Source organism: Danio rerio, chromosome 25 (assembly GCF_049306965.1).
Source record: "Danio rerio strain Tuebingen ecotype United States chromosome 25, GRCz12tu, whole genome shotgun sequence".
Classification (NCBI taxonomy): domain Eukaryota; kingdom Metazoa; phylum Chordata; class Actinopteri; order Cypriniformes; family Danionidae; genus Danio; species Danio rerio.
Window position 1 is genome coordinate 18,868,817 of NC_133200.1, and position 27,663 is coordinate 18,896,479.

The window sequence follows — 27,663 nt, forward strand, 5'->3', positions numbered from 1 at the left end:
CCTTTTTAAAATTATTTTATTTGAAAAATATCCACTGCTGATACGTTTACACTTTTACCATATATATTTGCATAAAGAAATCTTACATAATAGAATTACAATATTAGTTACAATCTGCATATAGAATATTTGAACATGAACAGCTGTCTGTAGTGTAAAAACATTAAAACACAATGTATATTTATAGATGTATACAAATAGAGCGCTGTTTGCTGATGGCCACCACAGGAATAATCCGTCTCCATTCGGCAGGACGTGTGCAGTTGGCTCCCGTTTGCCTTGCCATGATCCCCATGATCCGTGGCTTCACAAAGGCCAGGGCAGGTCACTGAAGTCCACGGGTCCCCCGAGGCCAGCGTCTGCCTCCAGGAGGCTCATGATGACGGCCATCGCTGCTTCATCATTACTGGGGCTGCTGGATCCAGGCTCCTCCATGATGTCTATGCTCAGATGAGAGTTGTCACCTGCGGGCCGACAAGCTTTAGTGCACTTGCTAGAGAACATGAGGGCGCAATATGTGGAAGAATAAAAGCCAGATGGCTCAGCGTGCAGCCAGAGAAGATACATCTGCTCCTGCTTTCAGAGTGAAGAGCCTCTTTTATGTTTTGATGCGTTGGCTGGAGAACGTAAGCGTGCTGTCAAACGGCTGTTTAAACTTCTAAAACATAACCATCCATCAGTCCATGCATCCATCCATCCATCTGTCTAATGCGAAGCTTAAAAGTGACCTGACATCATATAAATATGCTAGCAACATGTTAAATCATGCTAACCATCTTATAAATGATAGCATTTTAACAACTTGCTAACATACGCTAGCGAGAAGATACCATTTTAAACATGATCGCATGCTACAAATGGTAAAACGTGTTAGCCAAGTCCTAACAATATGCTAAACATGATATTCTTACAGACATGCAAGCAATGTTCTGAAACATGGTAGCAATGTGTTATTAGCTACATGCGGAAACATGCTGCCATCATGCTGCCATTATGATGCCAAATTACATTATGTGCTAGATTCAAATAATAATGTAGTAAAACATTGCAGCATGGTAACATTGTATGTTGAGACAAGTTAGCAATGTGCTAAAACATGCTAGCAACACATTAACGTGTTAAAAAGCAATCACATATCAACATGTTCTTAGCATGTTTAAACATTAAGACACCTAGCAAAGCACTGAAACTTGTGAGTAATGTGCTATAGCATGCTGTAACATGCTAGCAACATGTAATATGTTAAATAACCCTGTAAACATAACATGGTAAGAACTTGCTAACAATGTTCTAAACGTGATAATCTGACAGCACAACACATTGCTTGCATGTTTATTATGTCTATAATTATGTTGTAAATAGATTACAAGCTAAATCAAACTAGTAATGTAGTGAAATGCTTTAACATGGTAACATATTGACATAAGCTAACAGTGTGCTGGAGCATGCTAGCAACACATTAACATTTTAAAAAGTAAATATTCATACAACATACACTGAAACTTATTAGCAATGTGCTAGAGCATGCTAACATTGTGTGCTGTTGGAATGTTGCATGTTTAAAACAGACACATGCAAGGAACATGTCTAAATATACTAATCGTTTGTTGTTAACATGTTGAAACACAGTAACATGCTATTAACACGTTTAAAAAACATGGCATGCTAACAACCTGCTTTTAATTTGATAAAAGCTGCCAACATTATAGCAACATGTTAAAACATTACGTTCTACATGACATGCTAACAAAATGCTAAAGCACTAATGCTAGAAACATTTTGAAGCACGCTTTTACTATGGTGCAACATGCTAATAATATAAACATTGTAACATGCAAGACGTGTCAACATTAAAATGTTGCTAGCATCTAAAATGTTGCAGCTCACTATTAGCATGGCAACACATGCTTTGACAAGCTAACAATGTGCTAAACATCTGAGCAATGTTGAAACAAGTTTGTAACATGCAACCAACATACTAGCACTGCACTAAAACACAGAAACCATCCTGCAACACTTACGCAACCAATATGCAATGCTTTTTAAGCCTATCTATATCTGTCGGTCTAAAACCTGCCATTTCAAGCTTGCAAAACTTGAAGGTTTTAAGACTTTCAAAGCTGCTCTTGATCTTCATCTTGTTCAGGATAGAGAGTGTCAGAGACTTGAAACCACTTGCATCATTTACTGTCAGCTGCTCAGAGGATCTATGAACATTCATGACCAAATGAAAACTCTTCACTTTGAAAGCAGCAGCGTTTATTTATCTGCCAGAAATCTGTCCAAATATAACCCTGACCTCATACTTTAAAGGAAAAAACTTTAAAAGTAACCGTTAGATATAATGCTAGTCATCTCTAGACCATTTGAAGTTAAAGTTAATTTTTCAATCAGCCTACACCTACAGGTTTATGAAGAATATTCCGCCCTAAATTTGGAGATCTATTTCACTGAAGCTTTTCTGACACTGATAAAGCTTCACATATCATTTCACAAGTATGCTTGACACCTAAAGGTGCTGCAGAAATTAAAACTAAACAACCGAGCGTGAAACTGTTCAAGACTCGTTTATAATGCTTCTTTTCTTTTCTTTAACACATTTGTGTCTGTTTTGACAGAAATGTGTATTTCAGAGATACTGTATTTAATTAACCACAATAATAATCAGTTTATTTGCATATTGAATTGGTGGAAATCAGTGTGAAATATTTAGGAAAACTCAAATGGGGAGATTTTTGTAAAACCTCTTTACAGAGTAAAGTGAACAGTGTAAACTGAAATATGAAAATTCTACTTTATTCTTCCTTTCTTTCATAAATCACCCCAGATAAAATATATATCTACACAACCACTCAAAAGTTTGGGATCAGGCTTTTTCTTCATGTTTTTTATTTTATTATTCTGGTGATCAAGGCAGCATTTATTAAATGTAAAAAAAAAAAATTAAATTGTTAAATATTTATTACAATTATAAATAACTGCTGTCTTACTGTATGTAGTTTCAAATTAAATAAAAACTCCAGTCATTATAGCTTTTATTACTATTACCATTAATAATAATGATATTAAAATTAATATTAATAATAATGAATTATTATGTGGTTTCTGAAGGATCATGTGACTCTGAATGCTGGAGTAATTAAGCAGAAAATGTATCATTAAAATCACTGAATAAATGATTAAATGAAATGATAAAGTACTTTTGAACAGTTCTTTTATAGAGCAATAACATTTCACGATTGCACAATTTGTCCTGTATTTTTGATTAAATAAATGCAGCCTTGGTGAGCAGGAGAAGCTTATTTTAAAACAGGGGTCATCAAACTTGTTCCTGGAGGGCCGGTGTCCTGCAGATTTTAGCTCCAACCCTAATCAAACACACCTGAACAAACTAATCAAGGTCTTACTAGATATACTTGAAACACCCAGGCAGGTGTGTTGAGGCAAGTTGGAGCTAAAACCTGCAGGGACACCGGCCCTCCTGACCCGAGATTGGTGACCCCTGTTTTAAAACATTAAAAATCCTACTCACCCCAAACTTTTAACTGCTATATGATTGATCTAAATTTAGTTCATCTTCTTTTTCATTCATCAGGTAAAACGCCCTGTATTTTTATAATCATATAATTTAATTTCTAGAATTTTAATAAACAACAAACAAAAAAAGTAGCTGAGGCGAGATTGACTGACAGTACTCACTCATTAATGAATTATTTGAATAGGGGTATCCTATTGAATCAGGCCCAGGCACAATTCCTGCTGAAGGTAGATCTGGAGTTCCACCATTCTGAATCTACAACGAGAAACAGATTAATATAACATAACGCATCTTCAGAATTTGAAGCGTAGAGGAAAGCCGCCATGCAGGAGGCCGGTCTGACCTTCTTTCCCCCAGGAGAGCAGGTGTCCGGTGGGGGCGTGGCAGTGATGTTTAAAGGACTGGAGCCACAGCTGGAGGGGGAGGAGCCTCTGATTCTGGGGGTGAAAAATCAATAAAGTCATGATCACTGTATTTGGTCTCTTTTTTGAACATTACACAAGCTTCTTAGGGCTACATTAAAGGTGACAATCAGAATTTGTAATTTTTTGTACAAAAATATAACTTCATAAAATGTTAAAGATCAGTATTTTTTCTACAAACTAATAAAATATACATTTAATGTTTAATAATAAATCTTTTGGAGAAAGGTTGTGTGTAATCTGTGTGTAAGTTTTGAATGTTTTATCTGGCATCCAGGATAAATAACAAACCTGACAATTATGAAAAGGAAATGTACGTTTCGCTCCAACATCAGACTTTATTTCTTGTGATTTGTTATTTAAACGCTGATCCAGTTCTGATTGCCATTTATTTTTGATGGACAATCTGTGAAACGAATCCAGCATTTAACTGCCTTTAGACAATGGCAGTACTGTACGCTTTGCTCATTACCAGAGGACTCCTGAATTTCCAGGAACCCAAAAGAAAATTATATTAAAATTCTTGGACTGCAAAAATGAAAACTCCATTAATTATTTCAACAATTGTTGGATGACCTGTTTTAATATACATTTCAGTGGTTGAATGTATGATATTGAGCCAGTTTCATTAGGCTAAAAGAGCTTTGATTAGGACTAAAACATACAAAAAAAGGTCAAATGTTTAAGTATAAACATGTGACGACACTCAATTGAATGTAAAGAGAGATTTTTAGTTTCACTTCACATTTTGAGGCGCACAACAAATGGGTGGTTTCTATCAATGTGCACTAGCCGGTAAGCCAATCAGAACATATTATACTAGCTGGCCAATCAGAGCCTATTGTGTATTTCTTATAGAGGTGCTTCATAAAACCAGGATGTCAACAGACAATTTTAAGAGAACAGAATAATGTGGCATAAAGGAAAGTGAATTTTTTTTTTAACGTAGCTACTTGATTTACAACACATTAATAAACTCAATTTCTTCTAAAACACATGAAAATAAGTGACTGTCTGTTTACATGGACATCATTAATCAAATTATTTGCCTTAAGGCCGGCTCACACTGCGGGTTTCTATAATCCTGAACAATTGTAGCATGTCAGACTGCATGAACACGGCTCCCATGTCACACTGTAAGATCTCAGCTGTCATGAAGTCAGACTGAATGAAAATGAAGACGTGACAAACACGGAAGAAAATGCAGATGGAGTTTGAAGTGATGCACCCGTGACACTTTCACTATCCCGCGTTCTGAAATGACAACAATCTTTAGCAGCAATTTTGCACACAGCGAGTCTCAATAATAAAACTAGGAAGAAAAAACTGCCTTGACATTGCCCTGCAGTCATTTAAATTGTTGCATGGACTGTGTCATCAAATTCAGAGCTCCTATTGGTTCTTGGATTGATGCTCATTGCAGCCGTTGTCACATTGCAAATCTTCTGACATTGCCAAAACTTCATCGGACAGAAAAATCTGATTGAAAACTAAGCAGCTGTCAGTGAACATGTCAAACCAACGATCAAAGATCAACGATTTAGCCAATTTAGATTTCAGGAATCTTATAGGATTTCCCAAATTTGTCCCAGATGAGAGAATCATGGCTGAAATCTCACAGTAGTGCAGAGAACAGTGTCAACAGCCATGTGTGTATGAAATATCCTGTTACAAAAACGCGGTGAAAAGTTCTACATGACGGTAATAGTTAGATTGCAGTGTTTACACGTGTACTGCACTTCAATAATGCAACTAAAATAGCCATACTCCACATATCTTAAATTAATTTCTGTTTAGTTCAACTATGACCTGTCACATAAAATTAAAAAAAAAAAAAAAAAAAAAAAAAAAAAAAAAAAAAAATTGCTGTTTACATGGTAAACTCTTAATCAGAGTATTATCTTAAAACGATTAGATTATTGGTGTCCATGTAAAAACACTCATTGTTTAACTGAAAGAATACAGTAAATGTTCTAGTAACATAAACAATGAACAATGTGAATAACACATCTATAGATTATGATTATTGCCATTTCCATTAACACCAGCATGTATGTAACAAACCATTACTATTATGATTTGCTAGTGGTTGTGCATATAAAAGTCTGAAACCTAAAATAAACATTTGTTTGAAAACATTGATAAATTGGTATTTATGACTAACACCACACAAATCATTCTGTGGCGCAGTGCAGGCCATCACAGGACAGCAGATTTGACTTTAGCAGCTGATGTTCTTATAGGGTTGGGTATCGTTTGGGTTTTTTTCATTACCGGTGCCTAATCGATACTTTTAAAACGATACCGGTGCCAAAACGGTGGCCGAATCGATACTTTTTAGCCACAAAATAATGGTGGATGACTCTACAAAAATTTTATTTGACAAAATATTTTTTAAAATCATTTTAATTGAACAATATAATTACAGGTTAAAGTAAACATAAATTCATATTGTATTACATTAATACATTTCCTTTGATCATTTGTTGGTTAGCATGAATTTAAGATTTGCATTATGAAATTACATTGACCTGTGGGGGGCGGGCAGAGGCCACTCACTTTTAGGAGCACATTTTAACATATATATTACAAAATACTTAAAACATTATTGGAAGTGATTTGTTTTCATGCATCACTTTGCAGTCTTCATAAACAAGATAATTAAATAACTTAAACTCAAAATAATCTTCCTTGTTTATTTATTTGACAAGTAACGTTACACTGGTGTAGAACACATCTCTAACATTCAAGTACATCAAGGCACATTGCTGTACCTGTAAACTTTAACAGGCCTTCAGTTGAAGTCAATTTATTTTGCCCTCCCATTCATTTACAATAATGTTTCTGAAAATTTTTTACACTGTTTCCTAAAAAATAATTATTCTAGAGTCATAGTAAGTCCTATTTTTTACTGTTTATTTTGTGCATTGATAATGACCAAAATACATTGAATGACAGTAAAAAGTAGCAATTTTACCCAATAAATGCGTTAATAATATGCTTCTGCTCAACATTCGCGTTGCGCACGCTCTGCTCACGCACTGCTTTAGCTTGCGGTGTGAAAAAGGCGGAACGTCCTTGCCGCAGCATTAAAATTAGGCACTGAAATTCATACGCTGATTTAATACCGGTACGTACCAATTACCTAGGTACCGGTGCTACAATGGCACCGGGTTTCGGTACCCAACCCTATGTTCTAGTCACACTGCTCTAAACATATGCTTCAAAGAGTTAAGTGTAGAATGAACTGTAGTTTGGCAGCATGTACCTCTGGATCTCCATCACTTCCTCTGCGATCATGCGTCCAATCTTTCCCGCCCCTGCTCTCGTTCCTCCAGGAATACCAGGAACAATCTGAAGAGGCCGTTTCCCTCCGCCTGTTGAAATCATACAGTGGTTAAGGAGAGAGAAAGAGCCGGAGGAGAAAGTGCTGGAAACCAATCTCACCATCTCCTGATGTTAATACACTGTCCATGCTCTGAGGAGATGAGGCTGTCTGAGAATAACTAGGATCTGCTCCTTCAAGCATACTGCCCCTGAAAACAACACCACCGTTTATTATGACAGACAGCATTACATGTCAATATGAAACATTTTGTGATCCATTAATCAGGTGAGAAATGTGAAATTTGATGAGGGATTCATTCGCAAAAAAAATTAGGTGGGACTTCACACTTATAAATAGTAAAATAATAAATACAGAGTGGGCCATTTATATGGATACACCTTAATAAACTTATTGAGAATTTCACAAGACAAAACAATGGTGTGTCTATTTTTAACGTAACTTTATTCTTTCATGAGTTATTTACAAGCCCCTCACATATACTAATGTGCCACAAACAGGACGTTACTATCACCAACCATTCCCATTTTATTAAAGTGCCCAACCTATAGATAATAAAATATAAATAATATAATATAATATTTGATTTTATAACTGAATGTATTATAATATTGTAACACTGTAGTAGTAAATATATTATTGTTATTTATTATAGATTTACAGATGATTTTATAGTACATTCATGTGTTTTAGATGATTTTACATTAATATACATTTAAATAAATTAGCTGCTAATTGTTCAAATAAAAATAACTTATGACTAATATATGATAAAAAAAAAGATTTAATTAAAAAGTGATGTTAATTTCCTTGAATATTAAATAGTAATATGCAATAATAAAGTCATATTTTAATTAGTGCTAGGTCAAATAAATTGCAATTAATCACATTCAAAATAAGTTTTATGTGTGTGTGTTTGTAAATACAGACACACGCATGCATATTTGAGAATACTTATATTTTGATATAAAATATATGCATATGATGCAAACTATAAAGAAATTTCAATATCTATGAAACAAAATTGTGTGTGCATCACATATACATCATACAAATATATATTATGTCTAAACACACTTTTCTTTTTGGATGCAATTAATCATGATTAATCTTTGCCTGGCAATAAGTTTAGCGAATATAACATCTGTACAATTATGTTTAATATTGAAAGTAACTAGACTGTGACTTCCAGAAATGTTTTAAAGTCTCACAAAGCTACCTTTATGAGATAAAATATGAGCATCTTTAGTCTGTGGCCTCATATGCATCGGTTATTCATTAAAGCACAAAACAAAACAGCACGGTCATTTATAAAGGAAGTAAACAAGCCCAGTTTCTTTCCAAGAGCTCTTAAAATCATGATGCCATTAAATATGATGTACGTCAAAAGGGCATTTCCTCTGCCCGATTCAGGGACGTTAATAGTTTTGGCCAGAAATGCTTGTTATTCAAGGAACTGTAATGTGAAGAGACACTTACGAAACCACAGTGTTTGTAGAGACTATATATTCCACTTCTTTGGTCCAGGGGTTCATGAAGCTAAACCAGCGGCTCCTCAGAGTGATGAATGAACCGTCTTTAATCTTGAATTTGTAACAGTTTGTACTAATCTTCTCTCGCATCTGTAGCACTGAAGGAAACAAGAAAAAGTGAACATTACTAACGTGATACTGATGAATGAATGAATGAATACACAAAGCATTTTATATATGTTTTCCTTTTTAAAGAGATAGTTCAGCCAAAAACAAAAACTACCTCATCATTTAATCTGCCTCATACGATTTTAAACCTTTATGGTTTTCTTTTTTTCTGTTTAACACAAGAGGATGTTTTGAAGAATGCTGGTTACTGCCACCCATCAACTTAAAAGTAGGAAAAATTGACTATAGAACTCAATGAGTGTCAGCTACCGGAATTTTTCTAAATACAGTTTTGTGTATTTAACAGAAGAAAGAAACTCAAATATGTTTTGCACAATTTAAAGGAAGAGTGTACAGAACTAAAGGAATGATGACAGAACTGTCATTTTGGGTTAACTATCCCTTTATTGCGAGACACTGCAGGTGAATAGATTAAAAATACTTTGTCAAGACCACAATTCCTTAGTAGAGTGATGACAAGAAGAGTTTAAAGCTTTTTTGCATTGTTTAAGATTATTTAAATCAAATAAACAATATTATCACATTCTTGTTCAACTTTCTATACATTTAAATCACTCCATAATTCAGAAAATAACAAAAATAAATAACAAAATAACATGCAAATATGTAGAAAAAAATCTATTTTTATTACTTTTTATACAATAAAATCTATATAATCAGGCAAATAGGAACGAAGATTTTAGAGATCCCTCTAAAAACCAAAACTGAAAACAAACAAAATCACCTCAAAAACAAAATTCCCCAGATTTTTCCTGCAGGGTGCTGCCTTAAATTTACACCAGGTATGAATAAGGTAAAGAAAACAGATACCTTGTCTGTGACACTCGGCGAGGTGACCGATATCATCCTGATGAAAATACTCATAAAACGACGTTCCTAAAAGCTCCTGTGGTAAGTACGCCAAGATGGCTGTCGCCCTAAACGGAAACAATGAATTGTGGTGATCAACTAATGGAGCAAATGAGATGCTAATTCACTGGCATGAACTGAAATCAATACTCGCAGACCCTTGAGGTTTCCCTCGCAATTCAAATCTCATTTTAGTGAGTAATCAAATCACCTCAGACATTATTAGTGGAAGAGACTTCCTAAGCTGCTGCTCACCTCTGGTCTACGAACACAAACTTTCCGTCGATAGCGTGGCGTGAGACGTATTCAGTGGGTTTGACACGGATGTCGCCGTTCATCGGCTGAGGGACGATATGTGGATGCAGACGACCGATGGCCACTAAACAGCTGAGGTTGCAGCCCTCATTATCGGGTTCGTTGTCCTCGTCTAAGCCCATCTTGGTGGGCGGCCAGCTTTTCAGATACCCTGTGCTGTGGATGGTGCAAAAGCTCTTACGGTCTGCTGGAAAGAGAGAGAAGGACAGATTTAGGGTTCACATCATTTTTGTGTGTGCAAATTCCTTATTTCCAAAGGAGGTGTGAAGAAGTTTTGCTGATTCCAAGTCTTTTGGGAAAACACTCTGACGAAACTAAAGTTGAACTTTTTGGCAGGTGTGTGTCCTATTATGTGTGGTGTAAAAATAACAGCATTTCAGAAAAAGAACTCCATACCAAGAGTAAAATGTAGTGGTGTTAGTGTGATGGTCTGGGTCTGGAGGACTTGTTAAGATTAATGGAACCATGAATTTTGTTGTGTAAGAAAAAAACAAAAAAACAAAAAAAAAAAGGAGAATGTCTGGCCATATATTATTGATCTCAAGCTGAGCTGAATTAAACATGGGTTCTGCAGCAGGACAATGATCCAAAGCACACCAGCAAGTTCACTTCTGAATGGCTAAAGAAAAAAAGACTTTGGAGTGGCTTAGTTAAAGTTCTGAACTCAATCTAATTGAGAAGCTGTGGCATGAGCGTAGAAAAGCAGTTCATGCTCAAAAATTCCTCCTTATTGTTCTAACAGACTGATTGCAAATTATTGAAAATGATTAATTGCTGTTGTTGCTGCTCAGAGTGGCCCAACCAGTTATTAGGTTTTAGGGGCAAACACTTGTTCACACAGGACTCTGTAGTTTTGTATTTTGTTTTCCCTTAAAATCCCTAATTTAAAGCTACATGATGGGTTTACTTTTGTTATCTTTGACTAACATTTACATTTGCTTGATAAAGAAATATATATATATATATATATATATATATATATATATATATATATATATATATATATATATATATATATATATATATATATATATATATATATATATATATATATATATATAKAGAGAGAGAGAGAGAGAGAGAGAGAGAGAGAGAGAGAGAGAGAGAGAGAGAGAGAGAGAGAGAGAGAGAGAGTACTTTCAGTACTTTCACAATACTTTCAGTTTGTGCACTCCTGCCACCGTCTGAGGAACCCACAATGATCCGCTCCACTGTCTCCAACACACAACACAGGAACTCTTTACTCGTGGACTTACTGTTGATAATATTGTCACCACTTTTATCCTGTTTCACAAATTACCGTTAATCTATTTTTATTTTTATTAATATTTTTAGTTTTACTGATATATTGTTATTTTTATTAATCTATTTTTATTTTCTTACATTTCTTTTCTTTATTTCTATATTATATTTTATGTTCATATTTGTTTGCACTACTGCCCTTTTTGCACTGTCTTGTCTGTACGCAGCGACGCTGCACTGCTTTGGCAATACGAATGTACAGCTATTTGTCATGCTAATAAAGCACCTAAAATGTGAAAATGTGAGAGAGAGAGAGAGACAGAGAGAGAGAGAGAGAGAGAGAGAGAGAGAGAGAGATAGAGATAAAGATAAAGAGATAGAGATAAAGAGATAGAGATAAAGAGATAGATAAAGAGATAGATAGAGATATATATATATATATATATATATATATATATATATATATATATATATATATATATATATATATATATATATATATATATATATATATAAAACATGTTTTGAAAGTACTGAAATAAATAAGTTTTGAATAATCAAATCACATGCCTCTTCATTTCACAAGCCTTTAAACTCTCAAACTAGTGATACCTTTCTTTTTAGAGCAAGTAGAAGGGAAGTCTTTGTCCTCCATCTTGACAGATGGCCGATTGCATTTCATTCTGCAGAAGAAAGACCTGCGGGCACCTGAACACAGTCTGGACGGGCCAGGAGTGATGTCAGTCTTTACCGGCAGACCAGCTTCACAGAGAAACAACAACATCAGTCCTGCTGCCTGCGCTTCAAATGACTGCTAATACTCATTCAAACAAATTTTACTTTTGGCATCGATGAGTCTCTCTCGTGGAGCCGTGTCTGACGATGACAGCTGCTCTTTTACTTTGGCAATGTCTTTTGGATGCAGGTAGTCGAATAAACTCTGGCCAATCAGATCGTTCTGTTTAAGAAAACAAAACTGTTCGTGTTAACGTCACACATTTCAGTGTATAGTAGCACTGAGATCCCTGAAAAGAAATTGTACCTGAGTGTAATTGAGAATTTTATAAACAGACTCTGAGACGAAGAGGATTTTTCCGCGATCGCAACCAACTACGAAGAGGAAACCATCAGCAGCCTGTGGGGAAAAAAAAAAAGACTTAACACACATCCTCACCAACTTTTCACAAAATCTTTTTTTTAAGCTTTGAGTTACGAGACTCCACAGGGAAAGAATACATAAACAAGAAAAAATGTTTAACTAACACCCAAAGATGTAAATTCTGTCATTAATTACTCTTCAATGTGTTGATCCATTCCTCTTGGGATCTTTTGATCATCTTAAGAAAACAAATTAAGATATTTCTGAACAAATTGGAGCACTCATCTTCCAAAAAAGAAAACCAAAAATCATTGGTTAATCTGTCATACAGGGACAAATACTGACTTCAGTGCTTTATCTGTCATGCAAAGCTCAAAGAACACTTTAAGGTGCCAAAACCAAAACCAAAACAACTTTGTTTGCCTGTCATCTCTTCAGCTGTATCAGGCATGTTTACTATGGGCAGTACGATGTTTGCGTGTTGTATTGCCCGTTATAAATGTGCACACTGACGACCCGATAAGGAAGCGAAAACATTAGCAAACAAAGTCATTTTCACAGGTTGAGCAAAGAAGCTTTCTTTGGAAATTTGCATGCTAACAGTTAAACCACTGAAGTCACACAAAATGTTTTGGTTTCCTTTTCAGGACATTAAAATTCTTTCAACAATTGATTTCTATAGAGAATGAGAGTTCTGGGATTTCATCTAAAATACCTTTCTGTTCTGTTTGCAGATGAACAAAGGTCTCAGGGGATCAAAAACAACATAAAATTAAAAGACTGATAAAGACTTATGTTACGGAGCATAACATTAAAAGACTGATTTTTCATTTTTGGGTGAACCATTTAAAGAGCATTGGCTCCAGTTACGAAAAAAAAACAGGCACCAAATTATATTTTTATACACACCAAACAAAAAGCGCATAACAAAAAAACTATTTATATCACTATTTTTATGTTTCGATTCTGTTTGTAGAGTTAAAGTATTCTCCGCAATGCCTGGGAACTTAAGTTCACTTAATGTGGGAATGTGCCTTTTCCATGTTGACAACTCTATACAGTAAATTTACACTGACTCAGAGTCAGTGTCACTGACTTTTATTATGTTAGCATAACTTGTATCCTCTAAACTCAACATTGACATAATTAACTGTCATTATTTTGGCAAACTAAGCAGTTTATTACATGGCCAATTTATGAAAGAGGCTATCATTCACAGAAAAACACACAGAAAGTCATAATATTTGCCATTTAGCAGTCACACTGTGTAAATATATATGGTTCACAGCTGTGATCTGTAACCTCATCACAACAATTACTCGCAAACGCAACCATTTTAGGCGCATTCTGGAGTTGATATTTTCAACACACCCTTAAAATCAAGTGTTTTAATTCATCATCCGACAAGAATGCTGGTTTATAGTTGGCTTCTGTGTATGGGTTGGTGGCCCCTTCAAGAAAAAGAGAAAAACATAAGCATAAAATGATGTGGAAAGAGTTTGTTTTGGGGCTCTTAATGAGCTCAATCAGCGCTGTGGCAGAAAGCTCTCACCTCGTAATGTCTTCATGTGTTGGACAGCCATGCGAAGCACTGTGAGTTTGTCCAACTTGCGAGACATTGCATTACATGTGGGGACTAACGACGCCAACTCGTCTATAAAACTGTTCATTTTATCCCTTCGTCTCTTCTCTATTTGACTGTGTGCCTCCCTAAACAACATATTTAACAGAAAAAAATCAGCTAAAAAGACACAAGCATGGAACATCTATAAATGGCAAAAAAGGTAACATGTTTACTCTACCTGGCATTTTTTATCCGGCCCTGCTGTTCATCCCTGGGTTTTAGAGAAAAGATGATTTTATTAGTCGTTAATCATTTACATCTTGTGAGTGAATGTGTATTTAAAAACACAGCATGCAATTCAGCTTCATTTACCTTCCCAGTGTCTTGTCTTTATCCGTGTCCATGCTATCGCTGAAAAATAAAAAGCACCAGGGCGGTCAATTAAGCAACTTTTCACAGCAATTCTTTCAATTTAATTATTCATATTGATCTCTAAAATAATGTAAAAGATTACAGCTTTTTTCAGTCACTAACAAGCGTTTGTCCAACCAGTTGTCACATTTTCAAAACTCTAAACACAATTATCACAGCATTGGTCTTTTGTGGCCATATCATTCGCACATTTCATGTCATTTTCATCCAATATGCAGTCAGTGAACACATTTCTACATTGCTTAACTTTTCTTAACAGACAAGCTATATCTCCCAACAAAATGATGATTGTTTTTGTAGTATTTACAAATGTTAACACACAACCTCCCATAATAGCAAAATCAATATTTCAAACCTTAGACAGAGTATAGAAACCTCTGCTTCTGCAATGATATCGGTTCAAAAATATGCCTCCGCTAATAATAAACAAACAATTGAATAATTGACAGACAGCTGATTTATGTTGTGTAAACTGGGCATTTTTATTTTTACATTTACACTTATACAGTAAAAGGAGGACTTTGAGCAGTGATGTTAATGAAAACATATGGCTTAAACCTGAAGAGAATTAGAAACAGTAATTTTGTGTTTTTTTTTCTATCACACCATGTTTCTACTGTACCTCTTGTAGTAAACAGTTAAAACAAGTTTTGCTTTTTACAGGAAAAAACATTTACAATAGCCAGTATTTTGAAACTTGGTGTACTTTAATTGACTGTACGTTGTGAAGTGAAAACAAGTGTTGTTTTTTGACAAAGTCATTTAATTTTGAGTCAGATTTACAGTGTTTTGGTAAAGTTGTAAAGGTGTGTTCTACATTGAAATGAAGTTATTTTTGAGAAGAAAATTATCCATTTGGCCAATTGTGTTTAGTAGCTGTGGGTTTGTGTTAAGAGTTTAGAAAAAGTTTCTGAAGTATGGATACGCACTTGTTAGTGATTGAAAAAAGGTGTAAGCAAATAAATGTTTTGTCAAAATGTACTTACTCAAATGAAAAGCCATCAATCCTGCAAAACAAAACAAAATGCTTTAAGGTTTCAGTATTTTATATCCATACAAAAACAAAACAAATATGCAGCTGCCAAGTAACCATATTGATACTGAAAGTGATTTAAAAGAAATAACATTAAAATCAATCATATTTTTGTGTATGTGTTATGTTGTCTATTTACAATCGTATTTACTAGTTTAGCAATATTACAGTTGTCACAGTTTTTTGCAAGTAAGTGTGAAGTGAAAAAGATCTGAAATCAAGTGTAAACTACACATGTGATTTTATGAAAACAGTGACTTCACACACGCAAAAACAGCAATGACAGACTACAGGGGTTCATTCTTCGTATGTGGATTAATCAATTAGCTGGATTTGGTTAATGAGGATTTGATACAATCCAGCATCATTTCGTTCTTCAAAACTCATTTGAGAGTTGTTGCCATGGCAACAGTTCTGCTAGTACAAACCTGCTCAGAAACAGGCTTATTTCATATAACCAGGATTAGATTTGGTCATTTAAAAGGGGATACTGAAAGTATGTACTGAATACTAATATTTTCAGACTGCAGTAACTTATAGATTATATACACTAGGGAAAACAATTAGTAAAACAGTCTAAAATGAAACTACTATCATGGGGGTGTTCTCTCCCGAAAGTGTTTAAAGAGAACATTTATTAATATGGACTTTTTAGATACAAAGGTATACTATTTTAATGTACCAACTCAGCTTTAGTACAATTTGTGTATGACAATAGACGAGGCTAATATTCTCCTTTTAGGAAAGAAATAATACCTTATGTTGTCATGCACATGTTTTGACAGATAATATGCCGGTGATTTGACGCTTAGCAAAAGTTGCAGACATCTTCACCAATACCAAAATACTTTGATGCAAAATTAAATTTAAACAGCCATTTATTAAATTTGAAGAGGCCTTGAAACTTGAATATAAATAAGAAAATCTGCTCTAAAAGTAAAATAAAATTAACTGCTAAATACTCTTGACGCATGAACATGTAGAGCATGCAGCCCAAAACAAAAGTGTGCAAAGTTATTGGTTATCATATTTAACTAACTGTTTACCACGAATTTTGTGTAATTTTGCTCACATGGATAACTAAATATTAAATCAGATGATGTCATTACGTTGCATTGCCGTCAGCCATTCATTGCATTGCTGATCATGATTTCGAGGATCGATAGATCAGTCCTTCACAACACACTCAGCAATCTCAGATCAGTTCATCCAAACATTTTAATCTGATTCACAAACTTATTTAAAACCAAATTAGCCAGATGTGTGTTATCAAGATTAAAAGATCCAGATTCTGCCAAATCATCTTGGATCAAGGGAGTTCAAACTCGGTCCTGCAGATTTTAGCTCCAACTTGCCTCAACACACCTGCAAGGATGTTTCTAGAAAGCCTAGTAAGGGGTTGATTAACTAGCCCAGGTGTGCCTGATTGGGGTTGAAACTAACTTTGCAGGACATCGACCCTCAAGGACCAAGTTTGGACATGCCTGTCTGAGATCATATTAGCAAAATATGAAAAATAGATCACAGGGCTGTATGTAGTGTGAATTTGTATTAAAAAAAAAAAAAAAAAAAAGAGAATAACTTCCCAAAAGCACAAGGTAAAAATGTTAATATACCCCAATTTATATGTTAGTTTCTCTATTATTTTACGACAACCTTTGTTATTACTATCATCATTATCACCATCACCATCATCATTATTATTACAAATTACTACTTCCTACTACTATATGTGCTATACTGACTGGTATTCAGTGGTGCTGCCCTTCCTCTTGCGGTTGTAGTCCATGCCCGTGGTGCCAATGGAACTGCTGATCAGATCTGCAGAGCTCTGGGACATGAACTCATTCATCGTTGAGGAGATATCCATTCTTTGGTCTGCCATTAGATCATCCTAAAAGCAACAGGGACCGAAGTTATTCTACAGTTCATTACAAAGGTCACACTGTGTGATGTTATATTAACGTGTATCTATAGAAGCTCACCGCACAGATTCATTCAAGCAGCTGTGATCAATGCATGTCCTTTCACCTGTGGCCAGATCCTGCGCAAAAACAAATTACAGCAGTTTAAAATAACTATATGGATTTCCATATGGATTGTTTTCGGTGTCATACAGAAATCATGGCAAATGTCGTGAGAGGTTATAATTGAGATTAGTCAGATTTCATTATTAGCAAAGAGCTTCATTCCTTCATCAACAATTTAGACTCCACTGACTTCATAGCATGGAAAGGAAACTGGTCATTTTTAATGCATCAACATCAAAATAAGAATATTTTTCCTTAAAATATTTCATTTTTACTCCACAGAATAACATCATAGTCATGCAGTTCTGGAACAAAGGAAAAGGCACAATTCAAAAAATTAAGAATGAAATAATTACACACACACACATATATGTATATTAGGGGTGTAACGATACACTTAGCTCACGATACGATGTGTATCACGATATAATGTTCACGATTCGATATGTATTACGATATTTGGAATAAAAATTGAAAATTTAACTAAAATGCAAATTTTACCAAGTAAACTATTTTTTATTTATTTCTTTTGTTTCAACTTGTTAAACTGAACCTTCTTTAAGAAAATAATTTAAACAGGCCTGTCACTGGAAAATAAAACAATTTAAAAACTTCTTTAAAAATATTATTGAAATGACAGAGACAAAATTAAGGAACAATACAAGTAAAGGTGCAAAAAAAATAAGCTTTCTATTCAATTGAATTTAACAGTAAGAGCTTAAGGTCACTTAAAAAATCCACATTTCCAGGTAATCAGCAGTTCTATAAGATAATCCTGAACTGATGTGTATCTGTCTGAGAGGTTTTTATGGATGGCTTTCTTCATGTTGGGCATGATGAGTGACAGGGTGGCCGTCTTTTCATTACACAGGACAGTCGTGACTCTTTTCAGCAGTTTATGCAGGTTTACTATTTCTTCGGCGTCGCTGATGTCGGCGCTATCAAGTGTATCATGTTGATGTGCATTTTTGTGTACCTCTGTACTCAAAAGGGTTAATGCTCGTCGTAATCATAACTCTAAAATGCGATATGATTGTTTAAATAATGTGTACGTTTTCGGTTTCATTTCCACTGCTAAGTGCTGTTTATACTTCCCACGCGGCTCCTGAAAGATCACTCTGTTCCACAAACTGAATGTTGTTTACTACTTTATTAGTCACAACCTGCAGGTTCTGTTCACTGAAGCAGACGCGCGCGTATGGCAAGCCGTTTTAGCATTTAAACGTTTGTTCTGACTATCCATAAATATATTTAATTCATATTTAATTAAATTCCTTTAGAGATATCTCTAATTATATTTTGACTAGTCGAATTATAATTATGACTAGTCAAAATATAATTAGAGATATCTCTAAATATATTTATGGATAGTCAGATCAAAGGTTTAAATGCTAAAACGGCTTGCCATATGCGCGCGTCTATCATCCGCCCTCTGTAGTAACAGCTCACGTCTTGTGTGATTTTGCGGCCACCAATACATCATTATATGAAGACAGAATGATATTTTAGGGTGAATTGTACCTTATAAATACAGTATGTGACTCTTTTAACACCATTAGGAGGTATCCATGTCGCTGTGCAAAGTATGTAAATCACTGTGAAGACTTTAAAACTTAGGATGTTTGACCCAGTATGCGTGTCAAAAAGGGGACGAGTCTAAAGCAATGACTGTACAACCGAAATGTTGCCAGACGTCTGATTTTGAGAGGATGGGCCATCCTTTATTTCAACTCCACTCATCTTGGTCTGCTAACATTACTGCTGCTGCAATCTGAACTCACGTGCGACAGCAGGTGGAACGTAGCTCACGTGCAAACAGCTCAACTAATGAGAGAAAACGGACGTCATATCGTAATCAAATCGTCATAACGCCACGATGCATATCGAGACATTTTTGCATCGCAATAAATCGTACAACGATAAATCGTTACACCCCTAATGTATATATATATATATATATATATATATATATATATATATATATATATATATATATATATATACATATATATATATATACATATATATATATATATATATACATATACATATACATATATATATATATATATACACACATATACACACATATATATATATATATATATATATATATATATATATATATATATACACATATACATACACACGCACGCACGCACGCACACACCCACAACATTTTTTGCATTTTAACATTTTAAAACTCTTTAATTAAAAGTATCTGCTTCCACTTTGTCACTTACAAGGCTGCTAATTTTGTGTTAGAGTCTTTAACAATGTTTCCGTTCATCCAAGTTCATAAAACACATTCAACTTTTCAAATTTAAGTCATTTTCCACTGTGCGGCAAGATTCAGCATGAGTTGGCTTGTTTAGCATTTCCACTGCAGTTTAGTAATTTAGTTATAAGTCGGTAGAAATATTGTTAGTTGCAGAGCCTCTACTGCTGTTACTTCCTCAAAAACTTTTTCCAGTTCTCAATGGATCTGCAGCTTCGCTACCAACAAGAGAAACTTCTAGGCATGGAACGAAAACCAATTTTCAAGGTTTATCATGGTTTGGAAAAGTCAAGGTTTTAAAACGGCCAAAATGTTTTGCTATACTGTTCCTTTTATATGTAAGTTTATGTTTTTTTAATTTTGTTTTTAGTTTTTGGGAAAACTGTATCTCCAGCAGAACAGATATCTAAAGATGCAATTTTAAATAGTAAAGAAATCTGTGTTTTTGAAACAAATGAAGACTGCAAAAGTCAATGACATTTGAATTATTTAGCTGGACATGTTTAGCTACTGTTCCAAAATATTTTTAAAAGTTTCTCAAAATAAGCTGTGTTGAAAGTGGAAAAAGTTTAGTTTTTTACCCAGATATTTAAAAGAATATATTTTAAAGCAGTAATTACAATGCTGTGAAACCGTGATGTTTTTATTTAAGGTTATCCTACCGTCCGAATCCTATACCCATGCCAACTTCTGGACCTCTTCTTCTAACCATGATGCTGCCATTTGAGGTGTATTTTTCTTGTGATGGTAGCAAAAATGGATTAGTTGTGTGATCAAAATATACAGCAATGGATGCTGCTGACTAAAAGCAGGTTTGGTGTCTTGTGTCACAAATCCAATGGCTGGTAGGGACGATTCTCTGAGACCAATCAGTAAACAAAAGCATCATGTATAAGTCACGTTTTGGTAATGTAAAGGCCCGTGCACACAGAGACGTTTTTTTGCTCACGTTTTCAGTCTACGTTTAATGCCTCGTGATTAAATAAAGGGCTTATCAATGCGCAAAATGCCAGGCGTAAAAACGTTATTTAAAAAAAAACACCTCACGCTGTTTTTTTTCCTCCACCAATCAGATTGGCACTTTTGTTCACATGAAAGGATCAGCTGAAGTTACAGTAAACAGAACAACAATCTTTTTTTTTTTTTTTTTTTTTTAAATCGCTAGAGATGCTACTTGAACTATCCATAACAACAAGCATGTCAACTTTGTCTTTTTCTTTTGTGTTACAAGCGGGTGTCAGAAGCTTAAAGTTTTGTAGCACCATCTAATGTCAAGGAGTGATTTTAAATACTTTTCAGCTTGACACCTGTGATAATCGATTGGGTTTGAATCCGAAAAAATGTCTTGAAAAACGCTGACGATAAATGGAAACAAAAAGCGTTTAGGTTTGCTTGGAACTAGGAATGGGACGATAACCATTTTCAAGGTATACCAAGGTTTGAAAAAAAAAAATCAAGGTTTTAAAACCGCCTAAATGGGCCAGTATAAGATTCTGACGGTATGATAACCTTGGATAAAAATATCACGGTTTCACGGTATTAAGATTACTAATCTAAAATATTCTCTTTTTAAATGACTGGGTAAAAAAAAAACAATTTTTTTTTTTCCATTTTAAAAACATTTAATTTTATTTTTTTTAAAGATTTATAATAATTTGGAACAGTATACATGTCAGGCTAAATAATTCTGATAACTTCTGCTTTCTTCATTAGTTTCAAAAACACAGATTTCTCTACAATTTAAAACAGCATCTATCTTTGTATTTTTTTCTTCTGCTGGAGATACTGTTGTTTAAAAAATGTAAATAAAAAAATCTTACACATACCTGTAATTTTATTAAAGAAAATTTTGGCGGCTTTAAAACCTTGACTTTTCCAAATCGCAGTATACCTTGAAAACAGTTATCGTCCCATCCTCGTACTAAGTATTTAATGCAGTGGAAAAGTCCCCAAACGTGAGCTATACTCAACTAAACCATGCTGCATTATGCAGTGAAAAAGCACCAAAAGATTGCAGAGTTTTTTATGGCAAAAAGCCCCTACAACTTCAAGATTAGGGGAAAAAACTATTGAACTAAATCTAATATGCCTCTAATAAGACCACATTTAAAAATGAATGAATAGCATTAAATATCTGGCATTACATTTATATCAGACATAGTGTCAGATTTACTTTTAAGTTTAAACTTTCTATATATTGTATTACAACACACATTTATTATGCCCGTTATTAATGGCTACGGCCAATAAGAGGAGTTTAAAAGCCAAAGTTTTGTTCAGTGCACTGACTAGCTTTTGCAAGAGCAAGAAATCCATAATATTGCTTTGTCTTATAACAGTTTGTCTGTCATTAAATGGTAATTAGCAGGGTGTTTTTTTTCCAAGATTCAGTTTCTTTAATTCCTTCATTTCTGTGCTGAGATTAGTCAGAGGGCTCAGTCTGTTGTACTTTGTCTACCATTTACAGAGCACGACTGAAACCAAACATTCATCAACATGCCTGAATTTCAGCTAAGAAAACAGTGATACAGCAACAATGACACCAGTTTAAACATCAGTCCTCGTCCTTTGGAAGCGCAAGCAAAGCGGGCTTGTTTGGTAGCAAATAATACAGAAAGCCGACGACACAAACCAAACTCCAACTAATGAAGCTCAAAGACTGGCTTTATGCAAATTTGTTAAAAAGCTGCGCAGGCTTGTGCAGGATGTAAGACTGGAATTACTGATGACTGTTTGGAATCACTTCTTTGTTTTAGGAGACGCCAACAAAATGTATCAGGCACTTTGATCTTTAAAACTTTGCAGACCTTTTAGATGACACGGCTATATGAAAGTAACAAGCAAAATTGGCGCACTTTAATAATCAGACTGAGCTTCCATATTGTTAACAAACGACCTCTCTCATACTCCCACAAACATACGCACAAGGAGGAATGGTGTGCTTCATCAATGACCTGCTCTGGTTGCCAGGAAACCCTTGGAAAGCTCGCAATCTAGGCCACATTTAGATCACACAAATGCAACTGGCAGAAATAAAGAGCCGGAAGACCCACTTTCTCCTGCTGTAAATGAAACAGGAATCCCCTGTGTTCAAATGGGATTTTCTGCTGAAATAAACAAAAGTGTTTGCAGACCCTTCAATCAGGCAAGAGCGCAGTTAGAAGGACATCTTTTTACACATTCACATACTGAAAAAAAGTGTTAAAAACACTGTGGTTTTATTCAGGCATAGCAATGCAAGGCTCATGCACCAGCCACCATCACTCCACCCATCACTAAAGGATCTATTCTTGAGCGCGTGGGCTTGCCTTCTCACTGCCAAAGATGAAGAAATAAAAAGGAAGAAAGTAACAAGCAAAAATAGACAAAACTAGGTCATGTCACTTCCGAATTCTAAATAATTTCAGAAAGGCAAACTCTAAATATGCCAATTACACCTCCTGACAACTGGATTATAATGTCACATTAAAAGACAATAGCTGTATTGCTCATCCTAATGCTGATTTATCTCAAGTTTCTGTTAAAGACAAATTCCGGAGAAAACGAATTCAATGCAAAAACATGGAAAAACATGCAGATGTGGTAAGAGGAATACTAACACTGAAAGTAGTGATGATGAACGCACAAATGATGAGAGTTTGATGCTGTACTTCAGGAATGTGGTTACTTCAACTGACCGCCGCCACACACCCAATCGTACAATATAGAAGCTGCGCTTTCACAAAACTTGCCAGACTTGTCATGACTAAAAGCAAACAGTCAGTTAATGTATATCACTTTTCCCAAATGTCTGTTTAGGGCAAGCTGTCACATGCGTTTTAAATGTTTCATGTGTATTAAATAGCTATTGCATGTAAAATACAGGATTATTAAAAAATACATACACTAAACTAAGACAATAATTTAGCATTTCTATAAACATTTCAAATAAAAATAACACATATTAATAAGTATTAATGTTAAAATTTAAATAGAGAGGTGAGGACTTTTATGGAAGTATATTTAAAAAGTGGAACATGAATGTCTTCATAAAGTCTAAAACAAAAGGCAGTGTCAGTGGAGATATTATCTAATTGGATGTAAAAACAAAAAAAGGAGGAATTCTAAGAATTTTTCTGGATATGCAGCATGTAAGAACATCACAGATTGAAAAAATTAGTTCAGTTTATTAAAATGGTGGCTGTAAACATTAACATTTCTAAAAAAAAATTTAAATAAAAATAACAAATATTAATTAGTAGTATTAATATTGAAGTTTTTTTTATTTAAATATGAAAACATTAATATAAGATTAAATGTATATTCAAATTATCATTAAACATTTAGTCATTTTAACTTAAATAAAAATTACTCAACCATAAAAATAATAAGGTGTACCAAAATGAACCACACTACTGCTGGAGTAATTTGTCATGTAAAAAAAAAAAAAAAAAAAAAAAAAAAGTTTAATTATTATTATTATTTTTTTTTACCAAAGTTTTCTCCAAATCTCCAAAGTTTATGTAATGTTAACTTATGTACTGTAATGTTATGTTATGTGAACCGGCAACTTATCCAGCACGTTTTACGCAGCGGTTGCCCTTCCAGCCGCAACCCAAGTCTGGGAAACACTCATACACTCTTGCATTCACACACAAACTATGGCCAATTAGCTTATTCAGTTCACCTACTGTGGGCGACCTTCTTGCTGTGAGGCAATCATGCTACCCACTGCACCACTGTGATGCCCTAACATAACTTCACTATTTAGAATTTGCAAAGAAAAATTTTCTAAAAGTATATCATTAAGGAGAAAGTTGGAATGTGCCAATGTAAACCAACTACAAAGAAGTGCTCTATACAAGCATAAAAATGTGACGGTTGTGCAGAAAAATAAACACATTTAAGAAAACATTAATAAATGTAATGTAATGTGTGTATTTATATAGCGCATTTATTGTGTATGGCCATACACCCAAAGCGCTTGACAATCATGAGGGGGTTCTCTCCACAACAGTGTGCAGCATCCACTTGAATGATGCGACGGCAGCCACAGGACAAAGGCGCTAATGCGCTCACCACACACCAGGTGGAGTGGAGAGACAGTTGTAGAGCAAATTCAGTGGATTGAGAGGCCATAATGGTAAGGGCCGATAGAGGGACTTTGGCCAGGACACCGAGGTTACACCCCTGCTCTTTCACGAGAAGTGCCATGGGATTTTCGGTTTAACGTCTCATCCGAAAGACGGCGCCCACTGACAGTATAGTGTCCCCTTCACTTTTACTGGGGCATTAGGACTCACACAGACCACAGGTTGAGCGCCCCCTGCTGACCTCACTAACACCACTTCCAACAGCAACCTAGTGTTCCCTAGTGGTCTCCCATCCAGGTACTGACCAGGCTCAGCCCTGCTTAGCTTCAGTGAGTAACCGGTCTTGGGCTGCAGGGTAATATGGCTGTGGCTATAAAGAAAACATTAAGTGATTCCCTTAAAAACCTCTGACATTTGATAAATTAAGCATTTAATTTTAATTGACAAACTAAAAATAAGAGAAACATAAAAACTATTCATTTGAAGGTCTTGGCTGCACATTGGCTGAACTTTTTTTTAGGCTGTATCGAGTATCGAGATTATATTTCAGGTAGGCAAGGGACGATAACCAGTTTCAGGGTTTACTGTGGTATAGAAAAGTCAAGGTTTTAATACCACTAAAATGTTCTGTTATACCGTTCCCAAGGTATATGCATGCGAGACGGTCTAAAATGCTTAACCTGTAAAAGCTTAATGTGGCTTAACATACTTAAACATAAACCAGAGAAACCCACATTTCTGTCAAATTGTATTTGTAATTAACCCCAACTACTGTAAAAAGGACAAGTCCCAATTCCATAGATAAAGTGAACAATATCACGTCAAGCGTTTTTCTCCCAATTGAAGTCTATGATAATAAAAGGCTTAAAATAACTTTACAACAACTGAGTGAAACCAAATGTTAAAAGGGATGTTCATAAAATCAAAGTTAGGGTTAATCACAAGTAAAATTTTGATAGACATTTTATTTTCCCCGCTTGTTGTTAAGGCACATTAAGCCACTTTCAGCTTTTTTTCACATTAAGCGTTTTAGAATCTCCCGTATAAGTAAGTTTTTTTTCATACATTTTTTTGTGTTGTAAACAAATCTGTGTTTTTTAATCTAATGCAGACAGCAGAAATTAATGATTTGTTTTAACTATTTAGCCTGATGTTTACAGTTCCAAAATTTTATAAATGTCTCTTAAAATAAACTGTATTAAATGGGGGGAATTTTTACCATTTTTCCCCATTTATTTAAAAATAACTTATTTTAGAGCAGTAATCACAATACCGTGATACCATAGTGTTTTATGCACGGTTATCATTTCTTCAGAAATTTATACCAGTCCATGCCTAAATTCAGGTTTACTAAAGAAAATGCATACCTCACAATCAGACTGTCTTTAAAACCTTATCAGAAGCTGTCATTCAAAATCCATTCCCTGTGGCCCAAAAGACATTTTATGGAACCCACCTGTTGAGCTCTCACATACTCTTTGCGTTCAATGTCAGATTGATGTCTACACACTCACATTTGCATCTGGCTCTTACTCAGCACACACATAAGGCGTATTTGATGGTTAGCTGGTGACCAAGCTTACACTCTTCTGTTCTGTCAAACTGCTATCTTTAAAATATCCACACCACAATACCCAGTCAACCGCAATCGGAAGCACAATAACGTCACTCATTAACAAGATGAATCAAGCTCCAGTTCAGCTCCCTACCTAGAAAGCATCACTTAAAACGCTGTCTTGACAAACGGGTTTAAGACACAAACCAAATTTAAAAGGCGACTCCAGTAAACATCATATAAAAAGGCAAGTACCTTTTCAAGTGACCAACCCACACAAGAGGCTCAGGCACACTTGTACTCCCTTTATTCAACCGTCTTAAAGGGGACGCAGAGCACTAACCTCACATCGAGGATGGGTGTGGGTTTGTGGCGAAGCTCTGTAAAGATTTACCCCTTTCTTATTAAATCACAGACACCGCTAATGTTTTTGTTGTGGCTGCAGCTGCATCGCTTCCAAGGTATTTAACCTGGGAAATGTCACGGACGCCCCTCCTACTGAAATCAATATGCGAGAGGACAAAAACCGCACACAATACATCGACAAGCAAACCGCGACACTTTGAGAAAAAATGTCAAACGCCAAACGGTCACACTTACCCGAGGAAGAGTTCAACATCACAGTTTATTTCGGTTTTTTGACGCCCGGTCCGTGAGGAACTGTGACATAAACGGAATCAGTCTCTGACCTACTTTTCTTTCCTTCGTGTGACTGTCGGACCACTAACCTATATTTTCAACCAATAGGATTTGTGGATAAACAGACGCACTTTCTGTGGCCAATGGTAGTGTTGGTTACATTTCACAGCGGAAAGATTGACACGCGGGATGGCCAATCAAATGTGGTTTTTCGCTTCTCACCGACATGGCTGGTGATCCCAGTTAGAGGGTGGATCTCAATCGCATGTTGCTGCATTGTGTGTAATCTAGTTGTTCCTTGAAGACATAGATGAGATTGAGATGTTCTCTAGGGCTTTTAGAGTTTCTTTGAGAGAGGTGAGGACTTTTATGGAAGTATATTAAAATATGAATGAAACATGAATGCTTTCATAAAGTCTAAAACAAAAGGCAGTGGCAGTGGAGATATTATCTAATTAGATGTAAAAACAAATAAGGGGAGGAATTCTAAGAATTTTTCTAGATATGCAGCATGTAAGAACATCACAGATTGAAAAAAAAACTGTTATAAAATGGTGGCTGTTTTAAATAAATCTACACTTGTTATAA

At 35.0% G+C, this 27,663-nt stretch overlaps 1 protein-coding gene across 7 annotated transcripts; it reads right to left on the reverse strand.

Annotated features, from left to right (window-relative positions):
• bmal1a (basic helix-loop-helix ARNT like 1a) lies at positions 1 to 27,161 on the reverse strand. Of its 7 annotated transcripts, none has more exons than XM_005163022.6 (19): positions 27,037 to 27,161; positions 17,487 to 17,545; positions 17,247 to 17,395; positions 15,455 to 15,475; positions 14,409 to 14,447; positions 14,275 to 14,307; positions 14,025 to 14,182; positions 13,844 to 13,923; positions 12,416 to 12,508; positions 12,214 to 12,331; positions 11,986 to 12,135; positions 10,072 to 10,318; positions 9,778 to 9,884; positions 8,786 to 8,936; positions 7,408 to 7,496; positions 7,229 to 7,337; positions 3,882 to 3,975; positions 3,700 to 3,793; positions 1 to 464 (listed from the first exon to the last, which is right to left on the reverse strand). In XM_005163022.6, the coding sequence occupies exons 3-19, from the start codon at positions 17,384 to 17,386 to the stop codon at positions 307 to 309; spliced, it is 1,881 nt and encodes a 626-aa protein (XP_005163079.1). In that variant the 5' UTR covers positions 17,387 to 17,395; positions 17,487 to 17,545; positions 27,037 to 27,161; the 3' UTR covers positions 1 to 306.
• Between the last annotated feature and the right edge of the window lie 502 nt (positions 27,162 to 27,663).